General features: G+C 38.3%; 1 protein-coding gene and 1 long non-coding RNA gene across 15 annotated transcripts in view; one reads left to right on the top strand and one right to left on the bottom strand.

Annotated features, from left to right (window-relative positions):
* Positions 1–22,211, top strand: part of LOC136346526 (uncharacterized) — a 159,838-nt gene that overhangs the window by 2,951 nt on the left and 134,676 nt on the right. For both annotated transcript variants that reach the window (XR_010733315.1, XR_010733314.1), the window contains exon 2: positions 12,059–12,143. This is a non-coding gene — a long non-coding RNA (uncharacterized lncRNA). The remainder of the gene's footprint in view (positions 1–12,058; positions 12,144–22,211) is intronic.
* Positions 4,937–22,211, bottom strand: part of pros (prospero) — a 174,002-nt gene continuing 156,727 nt past the window's right edge. For 9 of the 13 annotated variants that reach the window (XM_066295545.1, XM_066295537.1, XM_066295596.1 and 6 more), the window contains 4 exons: positions 21,396–21,671; positions 20,481–20,662; positions 15,844–16,003; positions 4,937–14,274 (listed from right to left, as the gene is read on the bottom strand). In XM_066295545.1, coding sequence (XP_066151642.1) covers positions 14,095–14,274; positions 15,844–16,003; positions 20,481–20,662; positions 21,396–21,671 — 798 coding nt within the window. In that variant the 3' untranslated portion in view covers positions 4,937–14,094. The remainder of the gene's footprint in view (positions 14,275–15,843; positions 16,004–20,480; positions 20,663–21,395; positions 21,672–22,211) is intronic. The other 4 variants (XM_066295623.1, XM_066295639.1, XM_066295586.1 and 1 more) reach the window with 3 other exon arrangements.

The raw sequence follows: 22,211 nt of genomic DNA, 5'->3' as shown, positions 1-22,211 counted from the left end.
CCATGTCATCAAGTCAAATCCCCTATCATCCCCAAGTGTTGTGTGACATTAAACGTGCAACTATAACAATGATGAACAGTATAATGGCCTGTAGTATGTCATAGGCCACGCAGTGACATCAGCAGACTTCGGAAGTTTTATGACTAGCATATTATGGATAACTTCAAACGATTTGTTCTCTATCGAGTTTTCTCAAACTTTTCGTTTTCCAAACTAAAGCTCTTTTTCAGAGTTATATGATAATTTATGTCATCCATTTCAAAAAATATGTGTTTAGGAGGAGATAAACACTTTGTCTCCAAAAATTCTCAATGCTCTTCACTTGTAATTCTTATTTGTTAGCGAGTGCGGAAAGAGATAGTTTACCGCACGCGGCTTGCAGCTGACAGAAGGACGCGAATCTGAATAAGGCCCTAATAACACACCTATGATGAGATGATTTTTTTCTGTAAGTTCAATTAAATATTAACTTGCTGAACAATGGGTACACGTACATGTGTGGTACAAATTATTTCGCACGCATGTCAATGTCAAACTCTCACAGAGATTTTCACGCTTACACATGTTACTTTGATTTGCATGCTGTGAAGTGCTACTTTAAGCTCGAAACTGCGCGCGTTGAAGCCGCTTTGCGTAAAGTGGGTGTCCGCGGGTATTTAATGGAATTAGATCGCGGGCGACCGTCATTTTAATTAAAATACCTCAGTGATCTCCAATAAGAAGGCATTCAGCCGAAGAGCTAAAATCCTCTGCCACGAATTTTAATCTTTCAAGAGATATTACGTTTTCAAGGTTATTTATAAACATGTGGAAAGTATGCATTGATGTAAAACGGTCATGGAAAAAGTCAGTGCGGCAAAATTTTTCGTCATTTCTGAGGGCTTCTCTTTAAGGAATACCTTAGCCCAAATTCATAAATTTTGGAAAAAGTTATTTTGAAATAAATTTCTTTTACTCTAACCTAGAATAGAAGACACAAAACGATTTGATTTCAATCCACTGCATTTGAAAGTTGGGGCAATTTACAGCTTTCGCACTTATGATATTTAATTGGCTTGGGACATGTTTTAACTTTAAAAAAATACAGTGTTTTCAAAAATTTAAAAATGCAGCCGTGGTTTTTCATCGTTAGGAGAACATTGATCTCATTAGCTTGTTGTCCATCCGTACATAACATAGAATCCAATTAACCATTAATTTATATACCTATGTCGAAATATGCACATATCAAACTAATTATATTTGGTCGTTCCATTCTGTATATCGTCTGGCAAAAAATACGCATCCCTTACTTAGAGGATGCTTTCAACTTAGCAGCTCAGTATATTGCAAATCGAAAAGCTATAATCTATTACCATACAAGTGAACTCCATTATAAGTCGGTTTAAACAATATTCCTTTGCTAACGATGAAGTAAGAGCACAGGCAGAATTAAACCTGCACTATCTTTCATCAGTGGTTTAGGAGATTTTATGTACCTACACGGTGGAATAGCACATGAACAACACAAATAGTTAAGAGATTCATAAAATTGCGAAACCTAATAAATCGCGTTCTCAACTGATATGTAACCGCATCTCCCATGTGCTTCCAGTGGTCGGGTCCACCAAAGAAATTTCAAGGATCGCAAACATAACTAGTAGCAAAATTATGCGACTGGTGCACTGGATGTGGGAAAAAAAGCAGTTCATTTCCAAGTGAAAAACCTGTTGACAAAGAAGATCCGAAACATGTTTCAAAATAAATGGGTTGAAGAACTGGTACTGTTGAGTTTGTGTCACCATTAGCAATTATAATTACTTTGGACCCACGTTTCTAGAACATGCATTTCACCGACCCACTTGCTTGTGCTAATGCAGGACAAAAAATTAGGGATATGTTGAAAACTTATGTTCCTTTGACAACAGATATGAATTCAGATTCAGACGATTCCGATAAAACGGAGGAAATCATTAGTCTCTACGCTGACAACCATAAGCTGGCACATAAAAATTGAAAAGACGATAAAACCATGATAACTTTTCAGATGAAATTTCAACCTACTTGAAGAACCCAGTTGGCAGATTAAGCGAAAACCCATTAGAAGCATAGAATAAATTGAAGATTACATGGTATTACAATTATAGAATATAGATATGAACATGCATCATTACATTAGCTATTTACTTTACATATTCCGAGAATTTTTATGTTTTTTCATATTTATTAAAATGCATCTACTCCTTATTGTACACTCATATGATCTTGAAAACAGTACATTTCACACGCTAATAAGTAAAATGAATATGATTTCTTTTTAGATTAATTTAATTATATTACTGTTAGTCCCCATGCACTCCGCCTTGTAACAGAATGACTGACAAAGAGAGGAAACATTCATTTCCTCGAATCTACTGCATTTGTATTTAAAAATGTTAATTTTTTTTGGGACATAAGGAGGGAAGAGCAAGAATCAAGTCATGGGAATATATTCGCCCGAACCCTCAATCGTCTCATGCATTTCTATTTACATTATTTTTTCGTCTCCTTAATCATTGCATTTCATCCCCTTATATGGTGACTAATTAGTAGTGGAGTACCCATTCAGTTCAACCAGTTGATTTTAATTGGAACATTTCTAAGAATACTTATCTTTTTTTGGCCAGCTAGACACAGGCATTTGCCAGTGTCTTCATGAAGTAATACCTAAACGAACCTCCAAATAACCTATAACCATACCCTTGTGCTATATTAATAAAATAGGAAGACACATTTAGATCATTCTTTCGACATTCGATCGAAACGCAGAAAAAGGACACAAACAGTGGTCCTGAATGGCATAAGAAACTGCTAATCTGGGGTTTCCATAGAAGGTAATCCTGCAGTATTCTCTAAAAAGGCTGCGGAGTGTCCGTGAATTATCGTACAATGTTTTATTTAGTCTTGTACTTAAATTTTGTTTTAGGAAGTAGAAATATTGTACTCCTTTGTCTCCCCGACGTACCTTATTCACTTTAGATTGGTCGAAATAGGGGCAGGAGGGCTGAAGATCTATCCTACCCGATTGCTTACCATTAAATAGGGTCTGTTTGAAAAGATTCTAAAACCTCGTAAGAAAATATATGATAAAGTAAATTTGTAATAATGAACTTCTGTTCATAGCTTTCTGTAAACCAGCTCCACTTCTTAATAATCGCGACTTAGTGAGAGTGGGCGAAAGATTTATCCGGTATATATCTTATCTTAATCTTGATATATGTATGTCTCGAGCGAATTTAGAGCCTTGATTGTGAAGAATAATTTCCACTGAATTCAGTTCCATGTATGTTCACACAAAAATTTTGGATTATCCTCATTTACAGAGCAATTAATAATTCAAAATATATGAGTCTAATTAATATTATCGGACTAAATGCAAAACGAACGCTTTATTCAAATTATTCAATAAAAAAGTGAAGATCACTTAAAACATTCAAAGGCTGTAAAATGTTACCTTTAATGTCTAAGCGATAAAAATGTCACTTTACAGCTTATTTTGTGTCATTAAAATGTGATTTTTTTCTGTAAAACGGTTAAAAATATTTTTGTGCTATATGTTTCTTTTTCAGTATTTAAGATATCTATTTAGAACGAGTAATATGTATTGCTTTGTTGGTAATGCTACCAGAATGAAGTAAATCACATACTCTTATGGGGATTTGCTTCGATTCTACGAGAGTAAATAAAATTTGTGGTGTACGAATGTTTGAATTTTAAAGCAATAATTTAATTTAAGATATAACTAGTCCCTATTTTATTAAATTTTAGGGTTAAAGCACTTTTAAATATCTTTCTGGATTTTATGGTGAACTAAAATTTTCAAAGAAAGTGAAATAATTCGCGTAATCACATGTCTAATTTCGATATATTTCATTTTATTTTCACATTACTTTTAGGTACTTTTTATTATAGAAATATTGAAAATCAGTATCACCGTCTATTTGCGTTCTAACAGACAGAGATTCCACAGAGGCAGGAATTTGGAGATATGCACTACGGACATCTATTCAGTTTTCTTTAAAATCCAAATAGCAAAAGAATAAAGACGTAAAAATTTTCTTTTAATAGATCGCCATTCTACATATTAATAATATTTGTAGAAAATTCGCAATTTTTACTGGTTACATAAGTTGAACGTAAATACACAAATTAGTTGTAACGTGATAACTATTAGTTACACAAAGTAACTCGAAACTCATGATTAAAATAGTGTCAGTACTCTATATAACTTTTCTACTGATACGGCTTTTTTTTATTAAACTCTTGGATTTCTAAATAAGTTGAAACTAATAAATTAAGAGATAAATCATGCACCACAATGACCCTAATGGATCGTGTACTTTATATAATTGTTATTCTTAATTCAAATGAGATAATTTTTTGGAGAGGAATTAACGATACGTATTCTCTTCGAGAGATTCTCACACGGCACATAAAAATAAGGCTTCTGGTGCTGATATTTATTAACTTAAATACAAAGTTCATAGGTATGTTAGTTCTTGATGTCCTGGCGAATAATATTTTTTTATTGAATTGTAGAAGAAATAACGAGATTTGCAGGGTAAATTTCATCTTTCTACCGAAAAAGTTTGTGCTGATATCTTCATTTGATAAGCTTGAGTTAAGGAACTGGCACTGTCAAGCCTTAAAGTACATTTTCATCATTAGAGGTAATAGCTGTCTGGTAGATCACACACTATGAACACAGTCTTCTAGATTTAACAAATGAAGGAACACTTTTTTAATCAAAACCAGTGACTAAACGGACTTTGTTTCGTAACTAGTACATTATCAAAGTGGATATCTTCATTTATTAACTCTCTTAAGAAATAGTGCCAGTAGTAACGATGGCTAGGAAACTCTAGTTTAAATATTTCTATCGGGGAAAGAATATAAGGGCTAAAATGAAAAGCACAAAAATCCAAATAAATGTATATTAATTACTGCTCAATGAAAACACAGTCACAACATTCCGACCGGCCTGGTAATAGACTTATAGCCGAAGGTGGGCGCGGTCGAAACAATTGCTGTACACCAAATAGTAAAATTTTCTAATTTAACATGAATACGGCACACGCTAAATAAAAAACCAAAAAAGCAACGTAGGAATGTGCGCACGCGCACAGTTTTTATTATGAGTACGTATGTGTAATATTAGTATACGTCGCCACTTTTAGTCCACGAATTTTTGCGTTAATAGTATTTATACCGGTAAGAGGGCGTTAGCGCCGCCAGGGCCGCGTCTTCTATATAGTATATTATAATATAATTTTCTTTATATACAAATTTATTTAAAAATTCCTAAACATTTAATAATTTTAATTTATTAAAATTTTTTACGAACCTAAAGCTTCTACATTTTTTTAAATAATTTTGCCCGAATTTTGATTTACACCAATATAAATATAAAAATACTCTTCGAATTTTTTTTACATACATATAAATTTTTGCTTGCGGTTCTGGCGGCGCGAGCGACGAACAAATTTTCAAAAGGAATTTTGAGCTATCTCGATTTTTTCTTACTTCTTTTTTGTACTAAATATACAATCTTATTCGATTCTAGTGATGCCTAACCTTAATATTACTGCTTTATAAATTATTATGGAACCTCGTGGCGTTTTTAACACCAGTGACCAGGTCCCGACAACATTGTTATTATCATTAGTAGTAAAAAAATTTATCAGCCACAACCAACAGGTTTTTTTTCAATGCTTTCAAGCTCAGCTTTCTCAACCTCGAGTCGTTTAAAAAATGAACAGTTTTAGACCTAAAGTATGTACATGTTTGCCTTATACGATAATAATGGACACGTAATTTTAGTTTGTTTGGTTTAATAATATTATAATAGGAATTTCTCTCGAACCAACAAAATTTCTTATATTGTACTTAGTGCCCATTGATAAACTCGAGGCGGATTTGTTTCAGAAATTTGCCTTAAAGCTGAGCTCTCACAATAATTTTAGACCGAAAATCATCAATGTAACATCGCCAAAGGGTGAGACGTGTAGAATTTTAACAATATCCATGCGGCTTTCGCATCAGCCGCATTTCCAGAAATTTTGAAGCCGAATGTCAAATAAGTTTAGTGGCTGAAGAACATCGAAAAATGTACATTTTACAAGTTTACAGAGTCGTTGTCGAGCTTTAAAGAAAGGAAGACCGAAGCGTCTGCCATCTGGTGACGAACTTAAACTTAATAGGGCGTATTGCTTGGGCAGGTGCGGCTTTGCGCGCGCGCAGCTATTGCACGTGCGAGCCTGAAAGCGGATCGACTGTCAATTTTGACTGATGCGCGTATGTATGTTACAAAAAGGTTGTGAACGTGTATGTACAAGCTATGTATAAGATCTGACTATTGCAAATATGTTCTGTACTGGGTCCGCTTTGGCAGGTAAAGTGGGCTGCTAATACGCGCAAGGCCTGACCTACGAAAGCACTCTAACAAATACAACAGTTAAGTACATAGTAAGAACAACAGCCAACAAAAATGGTGTTTACTTAACCAATTAATCAATTAATAACATGGGTTTTTTTTAACTGAAACCATTATCTTGTTTATGTTTATTATCTACCTCTAATCAAAGTTACTATATACCACAAATAGTAGAACCCGAAGGGCCGGGCGGCCCTTAAGGTCACCTTAGCATAATAACAATATAATATTTATGAAATAATCTTATGTTTATGAAAACCGAGTGCCTCTTAGTGTGAAACTATCCTAAAGAAGTCCGATGGACGCGGGTTTTGGACACGCTTTGGTTGGGCGTCGTGGCTATTTAGGGCCCGTATTTTTTGTTTTATTTTTTATTTCGTAAAAACAACTTTGAAGGCACTTTTTGACGGACGAATTGGCCCAGTGTGGTTTTGAGTGAGTTTTTGTTTTAATGGCAACATCCATTGGTGTTTCGACTCGTCCCCAAGGGCAGCTTTGAGGTAGTTCGTATCCTTTCACAATTTTATTTCTCTCTCTCTCTCTCTCTCTCTTGCACGTTTGAAAAATTTAATAGCTCTAAAGTCGTTTTCTTTGGAAAAATCTCTTTCAAATTTACAAATACAAGAATATTCTTTATGTGAAAATCTCCCTTATGTCCAATCTCTCCCGAACTTGTGATTTGATGTGGGGAATAAAAGAAGTTATGTTAATCTGGAAGTGGTGGCATGAAGAAAGAGGTGGAGAGAGACTTAATAAGTTCCCTCGGAAAGCGTGACGTATCACGAAAACTTAAAACATGGAATGAGAAGGATCTGTAAAATTATCATGGAAATTATTATCTCAATTCTTCTTCTCCTTCGACAGTAGTGGGCGAGCTTACAAAATCACGACAAAGGACGAATTGAGATTTTTCAAGTACAATTTGAACCAATGTTAAACCAGTCAATTTTTCAAATTATTGTTTATCAGAAATTTCGAGTCACTGCGTACATGTTCAGCCTTTTTGTCGAGACTCCAATAGGTGTTACCGTCAAGTGCCGGTTATCGAAAAATCTACTAAGAAACTGTATTTTTGGTTGGTTGCCTTCATCAAGTCTATTGCTTCAGATTTAGTATGGATCAGAATGGCTATTTCAAATTGAGAACGTGTCCAAACCGGCCGCGTCCAACGCTAACAGAAACTTGCATTTCGAACGAACCAATATTGCGTGTGGCGCCTTGGAACCCGGCCATCGTGGTACCGCGTATTTTGATTTTAGTTCTACTCTGGAATTTGGTATCAGAGGGCCTGGCTCCACGGGGTTTGGTTTATTTACCGAGTATGTCATGCTGAGTTTATGTTTAAGTTGTAGCAGCAATGATCTGAGTGGGTGGCACGGTACTGCCGCCCACTAGAGCGGGTTACAGTTATTATATATAATGAGGGTATCGTTAAAATTACGCAAGTTAAATACTATCGATACATGAATTTAAAACATTATTCAGTACATTCTCATTTGGGGTACATCGTTATCATCATACAAAATTAGCTCTATTGTATCGTTACAAGTTACAAATTATGTAAAATAAACTTCTTGTTGCTGTAGTTACATTGTTATTTATGTATACTTATATGGATCTGTAAAATAACTATACATCAGCCGGTTCTATTGTAAATTATCATTTGTTATTTATGTCCATATGTTATAAACCTATACTATGCTCGGTGGATATTCGCAACGGAGGCGGGACCGGTTAACCCCCAGAACCACTCTTAGAGCTTTTTCACAGAGGTCTATCGTTTGACTTAATTAAATTCAAATTTGACCACAGAAGCTGCACGGAAGTAATAAATATTGAAAAAAAAAACCTTTTTTTTATGAAAACTTGATAGCTTCTTTTTCAAAATATCCGCAAGTACTATGCAAAATACGCATAAATTAATATAAAATACATTTATTGCAAACGAGCTTTCATGTCATCTGAATACCTGTTTCAGAATTATTCCGATGCAATAATATGTATATCAGAGAAATAAACCTGCATTAAACATAGTCAAATGAAAAACAATTTCTGCCAGAACAATCAAGTTTAAATGGAAATTGTTTATTTAGTTTCTATAGCAATTTTGATACCTCTTTTCGTGGGCTCGCTCCCCGCGCCTACGCTCCTGCGATTTTTAACTTTTGGAGTTGTTATAAATAAACATTTTTTGCACCAGAGAAGTGACGAAGGTAGAAGAGTTGAAGGTGAAAAGTTTTTTTTTTATTTAAAAAAGCAAGAGTCCAAAAAGTATTTAAATCGAATAAATTGGTGTAATCGAGACAATTGTATTAGTGAAAGAATGAAAGGTATTTTACGAAAAATTCTAAAGAGCATTACTTCATAGAAAATGATTTCTCATTTTTTAAATTACGGAAATTCCCTTTAAATGGCTAAAAATTTAATGAAAATTTATCGTAATATTTTCAAGTATGCTCCGTGTCATGATGATGCAGACGCAGCTGCTGCGTTCCTCAATTTTTCCCAGCTACTGGGACGTTCTTACTGGAATCGAGATCGGTGGCAAAACGTTACGTTCCCAAATCATTTAAACGACTTTATGAATTATTTTAGTCAATTTTTGAGATACAGTGGAAAAACCGTGTGTTCCTAAATAAGAATCTGTAACTCATCGCTGCTTTCAGATTGAACGAAACTGTGTACACTGGTTGATCTTAGATTCAAAAGGTCTTTAAACCAACCGTTCCAATGTCTCGAAATAGCCAATATTTTCGAAAATTCGTAATAGAGTGGACATATTTTGAAAAACTTAATATTTAAGTGATTTCACGGATCTACACGAAATGGGAGAGGGCAGTGCAAACCATTGTATTCTCAATCCGGGCTGCCAAATAAAGTGAAATAAACTGGTACACAGGAAAATGAGAAGTTTGAAAGATTGGAAAATGCGCGAATCAACCAATTCTTTCGGTCGTGGTTCTTAGAAATTTCAAATCAACGTCCAGTAACTCAACGAGGCTCGTATTCGGTGTTGAATTAACAATTACGCGTGTTTGCCAATCAATGAAAAATCAACGTGAGATCGAGAAGCTATCAAGGACTAGGAAGTCGCGATAATAACCGGAACCCAATTTTCGTTAGGTTGAGCAGTCCATTATAAGCATCTAGACCTGTGAATTGGCTAATGGAAGGTTTCATCAAAAGAAACTGTACCTTCCTTAGACTTCTGGCTTTGCTCTTTGAAATCCAGACTTTCAGGAAAACGCCCGGCCAGCCTGGTTGTGAATACCCACTCCAGCTTTAGCCCATGGAGTGTACCTACTAGATAAAGTCCTGTAACGTAGGTTAAGGATAACCGAAACACAGTTGGTCAAACAATTCGTTAACCGAGATTATATATTCAACGGGAGACACCCGGCGTTTTACCAACAATTGTACATGTATACTACAACCCACACAAAATTCTATGTATTACATATTGGACTAGAATAGTGGATAATTAACTTTCATATGGAAAAATTATGGTTGAAAATCGTCTCAGCGTCAGGTGAAGAACGACAATATGATACAACTATAGCAAACAAGAGCGCTATAAACGGTAGGAGATTTTTTTTCGTCATAAGAAAATAGAATTAAGGCAGATTTTGGTTATACACACTCATATCATTTTTGCTTTCGAAAATTTAAGGCGCAGAGGTGCTTAAATTAAGCTTGTACTTTTTCACGTGATATTTTTTGCGCACGCCCACCAGTGGCGTCCGCCTGCGCCCGCCCATGGAACTTTATCCCGGAAAGACGCCTTAATTTTATATACTTTTTTGTACACCCTACCACGACGACGTATAAAATACCCTTATTAAACATCAACTTATTAACAGCTATAGGCTTACATTTAGGTCCAGATTTTCGAACGATGAAAGGAACAATTTTTTTAGTAAAGAGGCGGGTGCAGGCGCCGCATCGGCGGGTGACCGAAATATTAAGCCGAACAGTGATTTTTTTTTGACCATCAGTAAAACCAAAACTTCTTATAGTTTATGTGTGTGCATACGATACCAAATATTCATCGGAACTTAAAACCTCGGAAATACGAACGGCCAAAGTCTGTTGATACATCATTATTTATAAACCTTAACGTTAAAATTAACTGGCGCCCAGCCCTAGCCGGGCTCAACATAACCTTAAGAGGGGTACCTACCTAAAAAAGGGCATGGTTGCCTACGCTACTGCCCCGTCCCTTCATTTCCAGGGGTCGGGGCTACGGAGCGACCTCAAAAATTACTTTCACAGTCTCATCCAGAGTTAATTAGGTAGTTCTGAGTCAGTGGTGGCCCCGCCTAAAGCGGGGCTCAAAGAAGTTTGTTTGGCTGGCGGGGCTTCAGCCCTTTTTAGGGCCAAAGCCAAAATTCATTGCATTAGTCAAGTATCGGTTAAAAGTTGTCTGATTTATATTTATCGGTAATATGAACGTTAAAACCAACAGTAACTTTTTGAGGTCTTGATTGTTAAGGTCGAGGGAAACTTGCCTTTATGGTGCCCCTACTTTGAGGCACGCAAGGGCAAGTCTACCTCATAGTCAAGTAAAAATCTGCAGGAGACCTATACGAACAACACCGTCTTCATCATAATAATTTTCAAATAAAGCACTTGGGTATTCTCTTCATGATCCCTTTTTTGAAAGCATGCTCCGGGATCCCAAAAGTTTGTACTCAGGTTGGTACCCGATTCGCTATTTTTACATTAGTTTCGAAATAATCACCTTGTCGCGGTGGGTTTACACTAAATGGTTAAGTCCTATTGTATGGAGGAAAGCTTATATTTACACAATGGTACACGTTTTAGCGCTTATCCGGCCAATTCTCCAGTTTTCCAGAACGTTCTCCAGGTTAATAACGAACTTAAACCCGGGGCGCAGCAGCTTCATTTTGCGAAGGACTCTGCTTGAGGTCTCGGCTTCATCGTCGCCTCAACTTCTAGTACCTTTTAGCACCAAATCCAGACGTCATCCAGAAGCGAAGCTGAATAATTGTGCCATGCTAATGAAAATAGCTCAACAAATTCAAATTTTTATGAACAGAATCGTTGAGTTGATAGTCCCTTCGCCACGATTTCGTTATGTTGGATTTCGACATTAACATTAAATATAGTGACGTAAAATTAACATTTTTTCGTAGCAAATGAGGTTTCTCTTGCTTGGGCATTAACTAGATACTTTTGAAATGTGGCAGTTTACAACATCATATTATCATGATTTTCCACCATCAATTTGTAACCTTGATGACCACCACACTATTTTTACTTTGCCAGTCTGGCCATTTGGCAATGGCACCATTTGGCGCCTTATTCTTGAGTTCCGGCGTGATTTCGGATCTACCCCAATGCCCGTCCATGCGGGCGTAAATGGGCTGCAGGTCAATATTGCTTTTATAATAATATTTGAATTTTATGGATTTATTAGATATTATGACGGTGGAATTTCCGAAATTCGTACGTAAATTTCAATTTGTGGAATGAGCGCGTTTTAATTTTGAGTTTATTTCATTTCGTTACGGTCTGGACCTTTATTAAATTAAAGTTGATGGATGTAACATGATAACGATTGAAATATTATCCTCATTGCTTCAGATATCACACAAAGTTGGAAATGGACAGAGCAGTCACGGATTTTGCTCGTTGCACCAACGTGCGAACTGCGATGCGAGAGGGAAAAGTAAGTTTTGCATTTTATTCTTCGTCGCGTTAAAAAGAAACGTTATTCTTCACCATGCGGTTTATACATTACTCATGCAGCGTTCTATGATGTTGAATTTTAACCGTGTCAATAAAACGTTAACAAAAGCACCGTTTTAAAGTTATCAAGACCTATAAGCCGATTAAGCGTTTATCTCTTATTAGCGAGTCTGAAACTTCTGGATTTGGTCCTAAATCGTTTGTGCAGCGTTTTGATTGTTACGAAATACGGCCGGATAAACGCAAGTTTCTTACAGAGACATATAAATACAGTATAGGTTTTGAAGAACCGAGCGTTTGGGATTTGAGAACCTGGAGCATTTCGGGTACTTTACAGTCGACAACGTTAAATACTCATAACTTTTTAAAAAATTCTAATAAACATCTCTACTCTTACCATAATTTATTATCATCGAAAAAACACATGTAAACGTACCGGTCATCCGAAGGCGCAAGCCCCGAGATCAACTGAAAAATCAACTAAAGGATTTGCAAACCTTCCAAATGATCAATTTTGAAAACCAACTAAACAGTTTAAAGATGCAACGAAAAGTTAAAGTAAAGAGTAATTTAATGGCAGTCTTTCGAATTTTCGGCAGTTTCGAATAAACTATCTTTTTAGGAACAGCGAAATCACTTATTTCCCGGCCTAGGTGTAGGGCGGGAGGAATCTCACTCGGGACTCAGCCTAAAAATTTGTGGTTTAAAAAACTAGAGCGGGATGTGAAGGAATACTTTGTTTTGTTAATATTTACACATTTTTGTTTTGCTTTTCATGGTTTTCGGCCACTGTAAAGCCGCACTTGAAAGAACAGAAAAAACAACTAAAAGCAAAAAAGAATGAATACTGTGAAATTTCAATGTTTACGTCTGGATTATTTACATGTTTTGAACGATTATTGAAAAAAAAAAACAATAACAATGCAACACCAAAGATGGCAATTTTGTCTCCTGTCGTAGGGACGCGCTGCTTAGAAAGTGAACGAAACTCGCATGCTATTTGCCATGTAAACACATAACAAAAATCATAACAAAAAAAAACTCAAAACTAATAGGCAATAAAAATAATATATTTATGTATTTTATCAATAATAAATTGGTAGAACTGACTAGTTGCTTCACACGTGTCAAGGAGATCGTGTATAAAATAGCAATAATAAAATAAAAATTGGCTAAAACTAAATTTAAAAATGTGCACAAAGGTGAAATAAATAATTAAAAATACCTTAAAAGAAAATATTAAGCAGACATGCTACGGGAAAAAAGCAACTAGCCTATGGACAGGAATATATGAGGGGGCATATCTACTTAATACTTAAACATCCAACAAGAGGGCCCCCCAGTGCCGTCTGAGGCAGTGAGGGGGCCTCACCGTCGTCAGGGAGCTGTCAAATAACTTTGAAAGCCCACTAACAAAACTAATAAAAACTCAAATATACAGCGACTAGCAAAAGAAATATTTTGATATAATACCTCAATAAACTTTGGTCAGAATCATAATATATTAATTTCGTATATATACAGGGTCATATATACAGGGTGCGTTAGCACGGTTTACAGTGGCTCGAGGCAATGGAAAACGGAAGCCAAAACTCAAGAAAACGAATCACGTTGATGCAGATTTTGACCTTGCTACCTGCTGGCTTGGTACACAAAGAAAAATCACATGATTATTATTTCTACCCAGTGTACGTTGAGGATTGCTGATTGGATGCACTGTTCGCCAACGATTCGGCGCAAAATAATCCAGTCCTGCCAACTTAAGCAACACTAACAATAGTCCGATTAATTTGACAGTTGACAGTCTGACTAGCAGTGTTAAGTCACCGATTCGAGCTTTCGGCAGCGCGGTCCCCCTACTTTTAGTACCAAAGACAGGGGTGAGAGGGCGCCACAGGAACGGGAGGCTTTTCTCCGGACTCGCAGGACGGTCACTCCAGTTGCTCGAGGAAGTTGGGCGACTTGAAATATTCCGGAACTGGATCGTCCATCCTGGAGATTATTTTGTAGATGGATTTTTTCCAAGATTGTTCCGCATCCCGACCTTCCTGGATCGCTTTGAAGAATTCCCTGAGGGTTTGTTCCACGACAAACCTGAAGTTTGAGGGAACCTGGAAAAAAAGTCAGTTTATGTAAGAAATTCCGATGTCGGCGGAGTGATCAAAGTAACTATTGGTCAGTTCAGATCAATGATTTTTGGCAGTGAACAATTAAGCGAGATCAAACAGCTAACTACAAGTAATTCGAAGAACTACGAAGCTTCTAAACTTATCCTTTTTGCAATTATTCTGTTTTTTTAGAATTTGAAAAGCTGGACGCAGAAATTTGAGGTTAAAATTACTCAGCATTTTAGATGTTGCTGATTCGTCCATTGATTAGAGGTTTTTGCCTTGTTGAATTTAAAAAAGTCATATTATGATTATATTGTCCCATGAATTTATGACTTCAACAAATGTCTCAATTTTATAATATCTTGAATTTTGCCGGTTTTTCCTCGTCTACCTTCACTATTTTTTCACAGTTTCGGTAGGTTCCGGGACCTGGCGTTGGTGCCTAATTCGTTGAGATTTGTCAGCGATGTAGCATTGCTGCTAGGTATTATTTTGCGTTGTGATGGCGAGTTCTGCTGCAATATTTTCTATATCACACGAACCAGGGGAAAAGCCAATTTCGCATTTCATTTTCAATTGTGGAAAAAGAAAATATAAATACGCGAAGATGTTATGTGTACCGAAGATTACCCATGCAATGTTCTATAAAGATGAATTTCTATTATGCCAATGAAACATTACCGAGAGGAACGTTCGCTATGAGCACTAACGAGAAAAATCTGGATCATCAAGTGTAAAAAGCGTGGAAGACTTATCCAGAGCGACATCCAGAATGTCTCGGAGTATTTACCGATGAGGCTTTTCATGAGACTGGTGCATCCAAATCTCCGTTTGCCAATCGCTAGAGCTATGGAAAATTTGCCTGTGCGTTTATAGTGTAATTGTAATTTGTCGAAAACTGGAAAAGATCAGAAGAAATCAGAGATCTTTTGTGGTAAAAGGAAGAAGTCAAAAATTTCGCACGCCGGAAAATCTGGTTTCGGTCATTCAGGTATCAATTAGACTCAATGCAAAAGAACAAGTAACATTTCTATAGGGGGGCACCGTTGTGATCAGTACCAGCAGAGAGTAAAATTGGCAAATTGACATATTTCTGTTCCGGAAAATCTGGATCCTGGGAACACCTGGAAAAGAAAAGCATTGAAGCCTTCGAAGGAGATTTGGTAAAGACTGAGGCAGCAAAATTTCTAATAATTAAACCTATGAACAAACACTATAAGCATCTAACATGCTTTACAGCGATGCTGAAATCAGGAAGAAGTAATGCAATTCTTGAAATCTTGGATTGCATTATCCCTGCAGAAACGTAAACATTGCTACGCCTAATGAAAGTCAAGATACGGAGTAAACGATATAAAATCATTCGGGTTTGGGCTATCCCTGCTAATTCTCTAGGTCCACAAGCAAGAAAAAAAAGTCTCTATAAGCAAAAGAAATTTCCCGGTTTTGTTCCGTGAAACTACCCCAAGACATCTATGAAATCATAAGTGGTCGCTCATGCACGAGATCCAAATCTTAAAGCCAAAAAAGATAAGCAAAATGCGAGAGATGTCTTTGGTTTTCACGAACCTGTGGGCCCCATACCTCGATGTGATTGTTTCTGTTGTAGTGCAAATTGAGCACCCTGTAGAGCTCGGAATCCCCTCCCACGTGCAGATCATCCGCGTTCTTCACTCCCTCAGAAACGGCTTGTCTCGCGTACTTCTCCATTTGGATATAGTAAAACTCCCTGCAAAAGTAGGCATTACTGGAAATTGGAACGAACAGTATAATGTTGGTAAATTAGTATTTAGGGTACCGCGGTGCGGTACCACTATAGACGTGATCTTTCAATACAATTGTCTTAACATGCGGGTTTGAACTTTTAAGGGGTCAAAGAAATTGGACTTTCCATTGCACTGGAGGATTTGCATGTATATGGGTAGTCGAAGAAGTTTTGTAACATTCAAACAGTTTTAGTATTCAAATATTAACTTTGAGATATGTTCGTTGTGATATGATCGATGGTGACGCAAAAAACGAGGCTTAAAAATGCCAGTCAGTTCAGGTTTCTAAAAACTTGAATTTAGCAACTTATGAGTCCGCGCAAATCAGAGAAAATTGCTCTGTGGAGGTCGGTGCGTGGTAGTTCGCGCTCAATCTAAAAATAGTTGTAAAATCTGGCGAAAATTACGTATTTTTAATAATAATATGTCAAGTACACGTACAACTGTCGAAAATCGTGCTCGAAGGGCGGTTGCCCGGAAACTTGAACGCACCCCTATGGTTACGCACCAAGAAGTAGATACTTTTAAGGAAGAACATGGTAAAGTTGGATTAAGCGCGTTGAGCCAACATTCATAGTTCAATTCTTCTGGTTTTTGCCAGATTTCACCTGCGACGCCTAGACGCGGCGTGACCAAATCGAGGTGCCGCAGCTGAATGAACTTCCCACGGCCAATATATGTTTGGTGCTTTCCATAGGGCATTAACCGTGAATTCAAACGACACGTGGGGAATTTCGGAGCTGCTGAAAGCAACTGAAAACTTCACATATTTTTTGCATCGAAATACGCCCTACTTTCGCCTCGTAAAAACATTCCACCGTGTGTCCGAAGAAGTTGGGCAGAAAGTACCGGTCGTTTTGCTCTCTCGTGGCCACCGAGAGAGTACCTACGCGAAGGACGAAATTTGACCACTCGCGTGACTGAATTGAAATTCAATTGAACGGATTGATTAATTTCGAAGTTCTTTTCTCTAGTGCGTTCTACGAACTATCAAAAAAAACCCTCCGTTAACTATGAAAATGCCCCGTGTTTGACTTACGCAATTTATTTACGTTTCATATAGTAATTGATTTCTCTTGCAACTGTAGCGCCCTTTATCTTGTGCATTTGCATTTCGGAATTAATGAAGCCCATACGTAATGCACGCATACCTTCCTATCACGAAATCTAAACCGCATTTTTCGGGTCACAAAAACCAGCTTCCACACGTCTTGAGATCCGAAACACCCCAACCCCCCTGGCTTGCCGTCGAAATTCCCACAGGTAGCGTACATGAGAAAACCGTTTTCTTTAAGGGCAAAAGACGTTAAGCCCAAACAAAGGTCCTTCTCAGCTGCCTTTTTGATTCACCCTCCCTTTTCCGTTCGCGTTCCCATAACGTCTTGCCGACGTCTTAAAGAATAAGGCACGCGCTTCTTTAACGAACTTTGCTCCTGCCGTCAAAGCTCGAGACCATCTGTTGTGTACTTTACGGAAAGGTGTTTTGAAGGTCCTTTTTGAGACCTATATATCCCATAAATCGTGTAATTCGCTCGCGAACGAGACGACGTGGAAGTCCTTAAGTGAGGTTAATTTCTAATGAGTAAACCTATTGGGATGTGTGGAAGAAAAGGGCTTCATTAAAAATAACTTAATTAAGGTCTTGAGACTAATTAGCGGGACGTTTTCTTTCTTCGCGTTCAGCCCTTTTTCTAGCCCAATCCGCAAATGAAAGAGACGCTAATTGCGGCTCGCACCACACCTTCTTAAACATATACCTAATTAATTAAAATTAAAACTTTTAAAGGCAATTAGTGATGAATGCACCACACAGCTAGGCTGGGCTTCTTTAATTAAAAGTCGACCGTAGGGATCGATCTAGAGTGACCGGAAGCAATTTACCAGTGCGAACACCTTCGTCCCGCCCCCTTCCGCCGCCCCAGCAGATTTCTCCGCATAATTATTATCCTAATTAATTGCCTTAATTGCTGGCCTCTGATTATTGCTGATTGATAGTTAATTATTTAACCCTTTAGTCAAAGTCCGGCTTAGTGGAGATTCGCAATTCTGATTAGGACCAGAGGAATCTGCTTGAAACGCCACTGCTGAAAAAAATAACCAAGAAACGCCTGATAGCTTAAAAACTAAGCCTTGACATATTGAATACGACTTTTTTAATTAACAATGACTAATTAGCGCTAACCAACTTCAAGTAACAATCGTTCCAGAAAGAGAACTTCCAATCTCGGATTGCGCCCTTTGTTCCGGCGATCTTTCCTGGATTTTTCGCGAAGTAAGTTTGCAATTTTAATTTGAGAATATACTTCCACATTGTCTCCGAGTTTTAAAAAGGGCCCTAAAAGGAAAGTTAAGATAATGAGTGAGTTTTAAGCTCTTCTATTTATGTTTTTTTTTCAAGGCGTTTGTAGCCACAAGATCTATTTCAAACCTGCAAACTACAAATTCTCCATTGTATCATGAAGCAGGCCCTTTGAAGGGCGCAACAGTTGGTGCATTTAATAGTTAACCACAGCCATTGCATATTAATTATGCATGCACAATTGGCCTCACTGATTGCCAATCGGATTCGATCGCATATGACGGTGTTAAGGGATTATTTAAACCCTTCGACACTTACTTGAAGTATCGAGGTTCATCCCTTTGTCTGCATAAAACTAGATAATAGTTGGTGCGGGGAATCTGCGGCCCTTCAATGACTGACAATAATAAGAAGAGGCAGATGTTCAAATCAGGGAAGACCGTTAGGGAAGTGTATCGTTTCGGGGTCACTGAAGGGCCGAGGGACTGGATTTATAGCTTTTCCTTTTTTGACCCAAATAATAATTTGCACTAGAATTTGACCGTTAATGATCAATGTTTGCCCCCGGAGGAGTTATCAAAACGAGAACGACTTGTTGCCACATTGTGCAAATTTCACGCTCGTAAATTTCTCGACCAGCTCATCCGGATCGGCCTGATTTTAAGCTCCTAATTAAATTAATTATTTATAATTAAAATTAACACTTAGCAACACCGCGTTTTTGTTCTTGACGTGGAATTAAAATGGCGCGTCTAGCGGTGTCGTTCGCAAATTGGATTAGAAGTGACATTCGCGTCTGCAGAAACGTGATGTCAAAACGAGAATGGCATGTCGCCACCTTGCGCAAATCTGACATTTGCAATTTGGCAACGGTGCCTCTTCGGTTTGCTGTCATAACAGAGTAGAGTTGACGTACCTGCCTGTCAGAGCGAGCTATCAAAGTTCGAAGGTTCAGTAACGTTTGACAGTTTTGAAATTTTCTTGAGGCTCAAGCGAAAGCTAAAGTTGCGCTCCTAAAAGCGATTCGGTAAGCTACGTGCTCGTCGCACGGTCTCAAGAGAGCGATGCAGCAGTTCTGACCTGACATCATGACGTTTTTACAGCACTTATCGGACTTAATTGTGAAAATGATTTCTCGCCGAATCAGGCCTGTAATGCTTTCCGGTGTGCTCGCAAAGTTCTGTTTCACGTCTACTCCCAAACTGGCACTAAAAGGAAAAAATGCATTTCGTCCCGATCGAATTTCGATCACGAATCCGTTTCGATTCGGATAATTTCACTGTAGTCCAGCTTGAGATCAGAATTCCTAATTTTATCGATGTCCGTTGGATCCGGACTCAGCGGGTCCGGTCCGTGGGAGATCCTCGGTAATTTGAGTCTGAATTTCTTTCGATTTCCAGACCGGGGAGAAGTACTTCGGAAGAATTTTGCCGTTGAGCGATTAACGTTCTACTCCTATGACAGTTAACGGACCAAGTAGTTTTCGTGGCCCTGACCGCGTTCGCCTGACTCAGATCTCGCAAGTGAATGACGCTACGACGCAGTGAGCGGATTTTTTACTTTTTTAGCCGGGTGAATGTCGCAAGTGTCTTATCTTACTTTTCTCACACGACCGGTAATACGCAAAACTAATAAAATCCTTAACGAAAAACCCTTTTCCACCAACTAACTCTTGCCTTATCATTAAACAATTAAACACACACGACAACCTTATCTTTCGCCATATGTACACCCTAAAATGATAATAAACGACGCGAACCTGTAATTTCTTTTGATAGATCGACTCGATAAACAACAGAAAAGGCAAAGTGCCTCCAATAACTTTTATAACATTCTTTTCCCTTTAATATTACTAAGTATAAGCACACACCAATATCGATTTTCTTATCTTATCACCCCTCTAATACACACCATCTGTTACCTGCAAGTGTTTAAACATTTATTATAAACACCCGCAACTAACGAAAGTAAACAACACTACTAAGAAGGCCTTTTTAGAACGTTTCTGCCATTCTGATTGCACAATTTTCACGAATTCTCCGGAACGCTATCTTCCTCAAGAGAACGTTCTAAAAATTTTGTGACCCCTCGAACGTTTTCATAGGCCTACGAACGCCCGGTAGAACAATCTAGAAACTCACCTGAAGTTGGAGAACCATTTGACCAGCTGGGCAGTGTTGTTCTTGTTGAACTTGATATCCGGAAAGTACATTTTAAGGACTGCTGAGCTGGGGTACCGCACCCAGAAGAACATGAGTTTGGCCTTACGCAGATGCATCGGCGTTAAAGTTGAGGAGTGCTCAGGAGTTAAGGAAATATTTGGCTGTGTGGCAAACAAGAGAAAACCCTGATATTGTACATCCTTTAGGCAACCGTAAAGGAACTGCCTCGAGTTGACTTAGATCTGGTCAACGCGGGGGCCAGTTACTCCTTGGTTGGTCTAACTATTGCCAGGTGGAGCACTTAATGGATTCAGAATCGTGAACATATACAAAGGAAAGGGTGTGAGTTTGAGGTTAGATCTGATGATCCCCGAGAATGGCGATTGTTGTAAGCGGGCGGGACCATAGAAGGCAAATATTAGTAATTTCAACATAAAAGTTAAAAACGAAGGCGAGTTTCTTTTATTTCTCCATCATATGGCAGCTCTCACGCTATATTTTTCTTAGTAAATTATGATGGAACACGTGGGCGTTGCCGGCAACTTATTGAAATGCCCCCTTCGGCAGTTTTTTTATGCTTGATCTTTGTCCATTTTTATAGCTTCTAAAATTACAGGGGACTTAATGACAAATAATAACTCGGCTTGTGTGTAATCTAGACACTGTGATTGTAAGGATTCCCCGATAAAAAGGATTTTTATTGAGGTTGCATTGCACTAAAGACTCTGTGCAACCTTACACCAAGAAATTAGTCCTCGATCGGCACTTAAGGGGCATGTTGCAAATAGGAAGACCTATATGGTTAAGGATTACTAAAGCAAGCGGGGTTAATGTCAATCTCTGAGACTTATCGTGCTCCACCCTGCCCTCCCTCTGAGCAAAATAGGTACCTACATTCGGATTTCGCATACTCCCCGCATAGTCAGCTTTGCATAAAAAGGATATAGTAGGCTGCATCCCGTCATACGAGATGTCTCCCGAGTTACAATCCGAGTTTCGGTCTCCGTTGTCCATGTTTAGACCTCCGGATGGACCGCGCATGTGCCCGTAGTCGGGGGAGCCTCCATGCTGCGCAGCTGCTAGAAGGGCCGGGTGCAGTAGCGTTGGAGGGTGGTGTACTGGGGGGGACTCCCTCTCCATTTTGTGCATCCGAGGTGGTGAGGAGGAAGCCTGGAAAATTGAATTGCAACAGTTAAGTTTTGGAAGCGGAATAAATAAAGAATGTTGCTTAAAAAGAGGTCTTTGGAGAGTTGTAATAAACCGAGGTGCCATCGGGTGAAATTGGGAAATGACGAGGCCGAGACTCCCTCTCGCATTTTCAGTTACGCCTCGGTCTTGCACATCGAGACTTCCACAATCTCGATCTCGGTCGGGTGAAATCTCATCTCGGCTCCAGCCTCTATCGTGAGCACGAGACCGCGGCAGGTTTCGTGCGACATTTCAAACTTGGCCGTCAAGTTCAAGTCAAAACTACTTAGGCCTGTGTGACGCGCAAGTTTTACATCGCAATTAGATATTTGAAGAAAATGCGAAAAATACTCGCGATTGCAGTACAAACAGCCCCAAACGGTCTCCCGGCTAAACAAATGCACGTGCTGCACATGCAGTCAGTGAATGGTCAATAACATACCATTGCATTGGACAAGGTTCGCTTGGTTTGGTAGGGAGCACCTTTGTAATTATTGCATCGGGAGCATTGCACGTGCCGAT

Source organism: Euwallacea fornicatus, chromosome 2, assembly GCF_040115645.1.
Source record: "Euwallacea fornicatus isolate EFF26 chromosome 2, ASM4011564v1, whole genome shotgun sequence".
NCBI classification, from domain to species: Eukaryota; Metazoa; Arthropoda; class Insecta; order Coleoptera; family Curculionidae; genus Euwallacea; species Euwallacea fornicatus.
This window is presented reverse-complemented; position numbering and strand designations above follow the sequence as displayed.